Raw genomic sequence first — 9,740 nt, forward strand, 5'->3', positions numbered from 1 at the left:
CATCAATTTATCTTTTTGGGATCAGTCCACACCATCTTCATCCCTGTCGAAGCAGGCTGTGGTGTCTAAAATATGATTTTTGTATTTTAAGATGCATCTGTCACTGAATAAATTATTCTACCATGAATAGTCCTTTTTGTTTTGGGACACAAATAGAAGGAGCTTCTAGAAAACTGTGGTAAAAACTGGAGTTCTAGTGGATGTGCCTTAGGAATTCACTCTATTTAACCCTCCGGGTAGTTATTTCACTTTTCAAAAGGGATAAATTTTACTTTTTGTAAAATGTAGGAAATACATAGCAACAAATAGTATTTAGTTACCCAGATGGCACAGTGGTAAAGAATCTGCCTGCAATGTAGGAGACACAGGTTCGATCCCTGGGTCGGGAAGATCCCCTGGAGAAAGAAATGGAACCCACTCCAGTATTCTTGCCTGGAGAATTCCAAGGACAGAGGACCCTGGCCAGCTATAGCCTATGGTGTCGCAGAGTTGGATACGACTGGGCGATTGAGCACATACACTACAATGAAAGCCAACTCCAGGCCCACTTCTGCCACATATACAAATATTCATGGGCAAGTCACAAAAGTTCTCAAATAACTTAGTCTTTTCAGATCCGTGTTTGTTCTCTTAGGAGCTCCAAATCACTGCCTCAGAGAAAATTCACCACATGTGGTAACTGTCTTCCCATGTACACAGTTGAACTACATTTCCCAGCTTCATTACAGTTCTGTCGGGGCCCAGTGACCCTGTTCTGGCCCGGCACACAAATGTCTCCCATACAAGTCTTCTTTCTATTTACCTTCCATGACACCTTGGAGGCCCATTTTAAAGATGGTGGCAGTACAAGATGGAGATATTAAAGACCAAGTGACAGGTTTTCAAGTTACCTTTTGGAGGAGAGCAGCCCAAGCGAGCTGCCCATGAAGAAATATTCACTTTGGGCTTGGAGTAAATGAAAAATAAATTTTAGGTCAAGTCACTGAGATTTTGAAGTTGTTTGTTACAGCCGCAAGCAGATTGCTGAGACAGATATTATAGAATTACATAATACAAAATTGCATTGGTATTCTAATGGGAGGATCAGCAAGTCATCCAGGGCCATTGGGCAAAGGAGCCTACGGTTAAGTGAGAAAGATACAGGAGTGAATGGAGCTCTGAGGCAACACCAAAGCAGCTTGACCCTCAGGGCTTGCTGGATTGTTACTTTTTGTCCATGCAAAAATAGAAGGGCACACACAGTCTTTCTAGCCAACCATATATTTCGCTAATGGAAACATTTCTAACACAATTTGTGCTAATTACCAAACCCTCTAGTCTACATTTTTTATAGCATCACTCAAAGTACTTTCCCCAACCACCTTTGAAAGTGGACCTTGCAGTAAAGTTCTTCAGGTGGTAACTAACCAGTTAGCCCTGGAGTGTAGATTACTGGCCAGCACAGAGGTGAAGTTCAAAATACTTAACCACTGGTACTGCACATCACCAAGGGATTAAAAAAAAGTGCAAACTCTTATGTTGGAGCAGTACCTTCTACCCTGGATAACTTCAAATGTTAATTAAGCGCCTTTAGGGTAGAGATTAAAGTAATTCACACCATGACTGTTTATACTTAAGTATTTAAAGAATAAATTAGAAACAAACAAGCGTCTAATTCACAGACATCGTCCAGTGTATTTATGTCTCTGCTCATCCTAAGAATTACCAGCAAAGGATCATGGGACCTATCCCTAAGTGTCAGATTAGATCAATAAAATTAGCCATCTGTCCAAGGAAGGCTTTAAACTCAGGTTGTATTTAAATATTACGTTTCCAACTGCCCAGATGTTACAGAAAAGTGCCTGCTGACACAACTCCTTTTGCACAATGTAAACCATTAACTGGCTAATATACATTTGTTGCACCAAGGAAAATAAACAGCATTAACACTGCGTTAAATCTGATTCGGGATTTTGGGTGCCCTGTCAGCAAACACAAGTGTTAAGATTTAAGTTGCTCAGGACTGTCAGACTCAGGCAAAGAAAGAATCTTCATGTATCTTTAACAGGAATGCAGAGGAAGAGACTGGAAAAGAGATCAAAGCTTCAGAAAGTAAGGTTGATCCCATTAGTTAAGATAATAATAATTAGTGTGAGTATTGTTAGATAATCATATCTTATCTTTGTGTAGCACCTTAGTTCTTTCAAAGCACTAGTCTGATTTCCTTTGATTCTTAAAATAAGCCGGTGGGGTTATCTGGGGTAAGTGGGGTTTTTCTTACAGCTCTGGAAATGCAGAATCATGAATAATAAATGCAAGGGCCATTGGTGTCCAGTCTCTTATCTTTCTATGTCACCAGTAGTGGCCATGAATCACTCCAATCTGGCTGATCAGTGAGCAAACCCTGGCCATTTCTTAGCTATCTAGCTTCATGGAGATTTTCATGAACCTCCAGTCACATGTCAGTCTGGATAATTCTCTTTCAGGAATAGCTGCTCCCCACCCCCAACACCCTACAAAACTTCCACATGACAATTACCAGACAAAAACTGTCCATCACTCTTGGAGTTGGTGTTTCTCAAAAAAATCCACTCAAGCAAGACCACAAACCTCACAGTTACATCTCCAAACCCCAAATCAAGGCATGTGGTTGACCAAAGAGTCTTTCTGATTTGCCAATTTATCTAAAAAAATTGTACAACTTGGTAAACTTAAAATTATGTTATCAAGTATACATCAACACGCATGAGAAAGAATAAAAAGTACATGAACTCATGTCTGTGTTAATTATTCTGATGCCTGGAAATACACATATTTTTTCCTCCTTTCCCCTTCACCCCTGTCCAGATTAAACAAGCCCAAATTCATAAACATTGCCTTCAAGCTTCAAGCTTCTAATCCCTTTTAATGCCTTGGTGTATACATTACCTCATTTAATCCTTAATTGGTTGGTTCTTTCTTTATCCTATTTCTGTAAGACATTATGAAAAAACTGAAGCAAACTTTTTGGCCAACCCTATATTTTTATAAACAAGGAAACCCAGGCTTACAGAGTTAATATAACTAGGCTTAATGTCACCAGGCAATTTTTTAAAAAAGAAAAAGAAAACAACAACAAAAACACAGTGTCAGAACTTGAACCCAAACTTGTCGAGTAGCAGAGTCTGTGCTTTCACCCAAGCCCGGAGAACGGGCTGGTCATGCACAGTTCAGCCCGGCTTCCTGTTGATGTTACTGCAGGTCGTCCCTCCTGGGTGCAGCCATCTCTCAGGGACAGGGCTAGGGGAAAGAGGATAAGTAGGAGGACTTGCTCAGAAGAGATGTCCTTCAGCGACCTTCGAAGATCTCAAGTCCTAAATCCAATCTTCAGACACCCTGCAGACTGTCTAGACGCTGGTTTGTTCCGGTTGAAACACACGTGTGTTATCGAAGTGGAGACTGTCGGGGTACTGGAAAGTTCCTGGGATGGAGGTACCAGGGAAGAGAGGCAGTGGAGGAACCCAAGTTCTCCTCCGTCATGTCCCCAAGTGTGAACTGTGACCCACATGTACCATGTGACCCGAGGTTCTTGTTTAAAAAGCAGATGTCTGGGATGCACTCCAGGAATTCTTATCCACACAGGAGTTCAAGAATGACTCACAGGTCTAAGATCTGCTCTGAGCCAATGTTAGAAAATGTGCCCTCTGGTGGCAGCGATTTGATTTGATTTTTCACCTGAGTCTCTCCCTGTCCCCACGCCCAACCCCCAACCTATGAGATCAGAGGGCTCATGTCTTCCAGCTCATCTCAGGAGATTAAAGTCACACCTTGAGGTCCTTCTCCAAAATGGTGGTTCACAATCAATGCAATCAAAGATGGGTGGCAGTGGGGGTGTTTCTCCTATAAACTGCGATTTACACTCTGCAGTATCTCCTCATCTTTCCCCCTTTTTTTTTTTAATCCCTGAAATAGCAGATGCACTTCTAATACCTGTAACTAGCTGTGACCAAAACAAGTGGCAAGGGTCTTGACCAGCTCAGAAGATTCTCTGTTGCAATCAAGACATCATGTCATTCATTTAGTGGGTTGGGAGAAGTACAGTCCCGTTTGTGGAGGGGGAGAGGCGGGAGAAGACAGGATCTCCCCAGGATAACCCTGCAGGAGCTGAGATCCCACCTCTGCCTCAGACACCTGAGCCCTGTTTCCCAGAAATCTATCTCTGGGTCACTGGACCACTTCTGAGCTACAGTAACCCATGAATAGGCTACCCCAGTAGCTCAGCAGTAAAGAATCCGCCTGCAATGCAGAAGACACAGGTTTGATCCCTGGGTCAGGAAGATCCCCTGGAAGACGGCACGGCAACTCACTCCAGTATTCTTGCCTAGAGAATCCCATGGACAGAGGAGCCTGGCAGGCTACAGTCCATAGGGTTGCAGAGTCGCCCATGGCTGAAGCGACCGAGCACACACGCACGCAACCCATGAACAGATGGACAACTACTCCCAAAAGAATTCTAAGGTTATTAAAGTCCTGGTCTCAGAGTAAGAAATAAAAAGCACAAACAAAAAACACCACTCAGTTCCTTTCTGATCAAGTCACTCTTCCATGAGAAAGAATTCTGAGAAGAAAGTACTGCCTCATGTTACACACATTTACTCCTGATCGTGGCCTCACAGAGGTCCCTTTACCTCATAGAGAATCAAAGGAAAGAGAAAGAGAGGCAGGGGCTTCTTTAGAGGGATTGGCTGTGAAGTGGGAACACACTGGAGGGTAGGGGGGCTGATGGAAGAATGGGTTGGAGGAAATATTTCTGCTATGGTGCCAGAACTGCAGGGGATGCTAGTAGCTAGGTGCTGAGGAGGTGGGGAGGGGGAATATATATATATATATATAGCTTCCCAGATGGCCCAGTGGTAAAGAAACCACCTGCCAATGGAGAAGACTCAGGTTCGATCCCTGGGTTGGGAAGATCCCCTGAAGGAGGAAATGGCAACCTGCTCCAGTATTCTTGCTTGAAAAATCTCATGGACAGAGAAGCTTGGCTGGCTACAGTCCACAGGGTCACAAAGAGTCAGACATAACTGAGAGACTGAGTATACACACTCACATAATCTCCCTCGTGGCATTTATGGCTCCAGTTTTCATCAAGAAGCAAGGCAATCTGGATCAGCCTCCTGGAGGAGTAGGGTTAGTTGGAAAGGAAGAGGGTGTCCGGAAGAGCCGAGTCCCCCAAATTACATGCCCTGTGAAAGGGACTTGATGAGAGCTTCAAGTAAGGATATAAGCAAACTCTTGTGAATATCAGGTTATTCTGTGTAGGTGCAGGAAGTAGAACAAGATGACCCATGACCCCTGCTTGATCCTCTAGCCATTCAGTGTCACACTAGTAGCAGCAGAAACCACCTAGAGGTGCCTGTATTCCCCACCATCAACCCCCAAGGCACAGTGCCCTTGAGCTATATCTGCTCTGTTCCTCCAGGCTTTCGTTTTGCTGAGTTTCCCTGGATCTTTGTTTGAGTCCACATCGGTAAAGAAATATTGAGGAAAGGTGGAAAGGAAATGATTACAGACCTGCATCTCCCCCGAAAATGACTGTGAACCCCAGTTCTCCAGGGGAAAATCTTCAACTCTGAGCTGACCTGACCTTGTCCCACTGACCCTAAGACATCAGGCAGCTGGAAAGAGAAAAGGCAGGGGAGCCCTCAGCTCTCTCTGTGTGCCAGAGTTAAGCTAACACTGTGAGATACAAATCTGCTTGTGGGAACACACGTGGCTTGACGCATGCTGGTCCCAGCAGATGTGTCTTGTCTGGATTTTCCTTTCCCTCCCTCCTGCCCCACATTAGAGGCTCAGCAGTCCTCTCTGCACACGCGGGTGAGAGACTGGGTAAGGGAAGTGCTGGAGATCACTCAGGAGGTCTGGGTACTAGTTCCAGGCTCGGCTTCTGATGTTAACTTGGGGCAAGTCCCTGAGTCACACACGCTCAACCCAGCTGTAAAGTGAGGGCGTTTCAATTCCTGCCAGGTCTGTGATTTGAATGTGGGAGCCCCATGGGAGCCCCCCGGTTCATCCAGGAGGAGGACACCCTCTCCGAAGGGATGCACATCTCTGCTAATCAGGCCATTAAGGACTCCTTTCTGCTTCTAAATATCAGAGACTTTAATTCCCATTCCCCCGCTGGCTAGTTGAGTGACCCTGGGTAAGATATTTAATTTCTCTAAGCCACAACTTCCTCTTCAGTTAAACAAGGATAATAATGGTACCCATCTCACAGACCTGTTGGGTTGATTAAATAAATCATTATGTGTCAAGTTCTTCGGAGAGAGTAGCAAGCACTTAATCAGTGTTATTATTATTTAATATGACTGAACTTTCACACTGTCCTTTCTTGTGAGTCTCAGCAAGTGCAGAGGTTTCATTACTGACACTAATGACAGATGAGTAGCTATCTTGGGGTGGAGGGAAAGGTTGCCTATCTTAGACCCAAATGAAACTCAGAACTGAGTTTCAAGCTGCATAGTCGTTCTCTTTCTCACCAGAATTAGATGGGGGTGGGGGATTTTCAGGTGGATTTTGAATCCAAGACTTCAACAAAGCCATACTTGTCAAAGATAGATTTAGGAGTGTGAGGAGAAAGACAGGGCCATTCAAATAAAACAGGACTGTTCCAGTATGCCTTAGGTGGTAGCCATGCTATCTTCAAAGTACTGCACACAAATCAATTTCTATTGAGGAAACAAGGTACAAAGAAACTCCCACATGGATACTCGCAGGATTTGCTGGTGTCTGGGGAAGATTATAAATTAGCTGGTTGCTGTTCACATCAGAGCCAAGTGGGGCACATTCACTTTTTAATCTGGACCAATTTTCCGGATCAAAAACCAGTCTTTCCAAGGGATGTAAATGAGCCCAGGAGGATATTTTCCCCCAAAGTTTATGAAGTAGCTGTCATTTTAATCTGAACAGCCTTCCAACCTGAAAGCTAGTGTCTGGATAAAATTATAAAATAATGAAAAACTCTCCTAGGCTGAACCTAGTCCAAACACTCCTTCTACCTCCAGTTTGATACGTTTAATGTGAGACCCTGGATGAACCAGGTAGGAAATATTTTTAGGAAAGGAACTACAGAAAATAAGAAAGGAAATATGGTGAACCATATGAGCAGTTTTACACAGCAGGCTTTTGTGAAATACTTTTTTAAAAAAATTCTGCTTAAATGAATTGAAATCTATCCTTAAAAGAACATTACATGCACTGCTCATGCTAAAGAACTACAGCTATACCTATGCATTGTTCAAAAAATTGTGACTACATGGTTTTATGTAAATAAATCCACAGAAGGGAGTTGATCACAATCTGCATATCTTAAGGAGGGAAGTTAGGAAGAATTCCTTCGTTGAAATGCTTTAAGATCTGTGTCTGTGTGCATTAGGAAGAGAAACAACATAAAGTAATATCACCTGGGACTGCTGCTGTTTTCTCCAAAGGCAATGATCGGTAGGAATAGAATAGCTCATAATTTAAGCCCGCTTCAGATAATAACAACAACTATAAATTTCAAAGCAGGTAGCAAGGAAGGTGTAAGTGAAGACATGTACAGCTTGAAGGGTAAAGGTGTCTTCCAAAACTGAAAAGCAACAAGTCATCTTTCCAAGTAGAGAGATTCTTGAGCAGTGCAAATATTTAAGCAGTTATACAGGAATCTGCCAAGATTATTTTCTTTGCCTGGTGGCTCAGTGGTAAAAGAATCCGCCTCCCAATGCAGGAGATGTGGGTTCAATCCCTGGGCTGGAAAGATCCCCTGGAGAACAAAATGGCAACCCACTCCAGTATTTTTGCCTGAAAAAGCCCATGGACAGAGAGAGGAGCCTGATGGGCTACAGTCCTTGGGTCTCAAAGAGTCGGACACAACTTCGCCAGTAAAAAGTAGCAAAATGTTCCTGGTTTGTCTCTTTCTTTCTGAAAAAATTACTTGTGAAGACAAACTGTACTTTCCGCAAAGTTCTGCAGACTGCATTCAAATACAGTTCTACTGTTTCCATTGTTCATAAGATATAATTAATCCCATAAGACAACACCCTCCTTACAAAGTAAGAAAAAACAGATTTTTCAGAATTCTAAATATAACCTCAGCGAAGAGGAATAAAAATTATTAGAGAAACACTGTTAAGAACTTTCTTGCTTAGAATGTTCTACTTTGAATAATCTCACCACACCAAAGTAGACAAAAACACAAGACTTTTTACCTGTGTAACTAGAGGAAATACAAGTTACTGTGTTTCAAGTTCGCTCCAGTTTTCTGTAATAGCTCATGAGGCTATATATCTTTGTTTAAATCGCAAAGGCAGGAGCTCAAAACATAGCATAAAATTAACCCACTGGGCGCTCCTTTCCGAGAAAACAGCCCGAGTGGAAGAAGCCCCTAACATCTGAAGCCACATCCCGACACAGTGCGTGGGAAGGACCGGAGATGGGCACAGGGCACACCAGGCAAATCTTCAGACACTCAACAGGAAATGGCTGGGCTCTGGACAGTATGAATTCAATAAGCTGTTTAGAGACACAGGAGGAGCCGTTTGACTTTTCCTGCACAGTTGGCAATCCTTCTAACTGAGACAGTGTGATCGCTGCCCCAACTCTCGGCTCTCTGTGGTCAAATACAGAGCCCTCCACCTCTGCTGTGTCTGGAAAAGAGATCCTTCTTTCAACAAACAAATATCCCTGGAACCGCCTGGGATGGAAAGGGGAGGGCGAGGTTCGCGTCTCTTCTGGGCTCTGGGCAGAGAAGAACCCAGTTAAGTGCGGTGGATCAGGGGTGAGAGAGAAGGTGCGTCGCCAGCTTCGCGTCCTTGCTGGGGACGGGGACCTGAGCGCTCCGGACGCGATGCTCCCGGGAGCACTGACAGCATTACCTTGTTTTCTGAGCGCTGATCTGAGCGGGGCGGCGCCGGGTCCGAGGCTGGAAGCCAGGAGCAGGAGCCGGAGCAGGACTCCTCGGATTAAATCCATTTCACCGCGGGCGCCTGCAAAGTTTCACCAAGTCCCGGGCGCACACGGAAAGGGCGTCTCCTGGGAGACGTGGGGGACGCGGCCTCCGCGGAGCCCCTGACCTGGGTGAGCAGGCGAAGGACTGAGGGAGCTGGACCAGGAGGCGTCCAAACAGGCAGGACTGCAGCCGGGAGGTCGGCGTGCTGGAGTGAAGCCGGCTGCGGGCGGCAGGGCTTTTCGGAGCGGGGCGGGCGGCGGGGGGTGGGGGGGTGAGGGGGCGGCTGAGGAAGCCGACGGGGAGGGACTGGCTGGCCGCGGGAGGGAGGGAGAAAGGCTCGACCCGCCCGGGGATGGAATTACAATCGAGTGGAAGTGAGAGGGGCAGGCCCTGAGACATCTGACTCTTCGCCCACCGCTGGGGCAGACAGCCCGCCCATCACCCCTCTAGCGACCCCCTGCGCAGCCCTTGCCGGCTGGTGACCTAGATTGGCGCGCTAGGAGGGGCCGACTTCAACCTCTAGAGACGCAGGGCAGGATTTAGGTGATTGCGATCCCAGGACCCTCTACCTTGGTTCTGATTCTGAAATCTTGCGGGGCCTCCCCGCCTTCCCCTAGTAAACTCTCCTCGGGCCGCGCCCCTCTGGGTCGCTTCCACCTTCCTTGGGCACTTTTGCCAACACCTCCAAAGGTGGCTCTAGCCGCTCCACCGCCCTCGGGGTAAGGGGCGTAGCAGAGGGGAGGGGCGAGGGTCTAAGGTTTGCAGAGTGGGAGGCTAGGAGGAAGAGGGGGCGGGG

General features: G+C 45.8%; 1 protein-coding gene across 1 annotated transcript in view; it reads right to left on the reverse strand.

Annotated features, from left to right (window-relative positions):
* Positions 1 to 9,171, reverse strand: part of EGFLAM (EGF like, fibronectin type III and laminin G domains) — a 193,776-nt gene extending 184,605 nt beyond the window's left edge. Inside the window, exon 1 of the mRNA XM_027520064.1 lies at positions 8,871 to 9,171. Coding sequence (XP_027375865.1) covers positions 8,871 to 8,967 — 97 coding nt within the window. The 5' untranslated portion in view covers positions 8,968 to 9,171. The remainder of the gene's footprint in view (positions 1 to 8,870) is intronic.
* Between the last annotated feature and the right edge of the window lie 569 nt (positions 9,172 to 9,740).

Source organism: Bos indicus x Bos taurus, chromosome 20 (genome assembly GCF_003369695.1).
Source record: "Bos indicus x Bos taurus breed Angus x Brahman F1 hybrid chromosome 20, Bos_hybrid_MaternalHap_v2.0, whole genome shotgun sequence".
In the NCBI taxonomy this organism is placed as follows: Eukaryota; Metazoa; Chordata; class Mammalia; order Artiodactyla; family Bovidae; genus Bos; species Bos indicus x Bos taurus.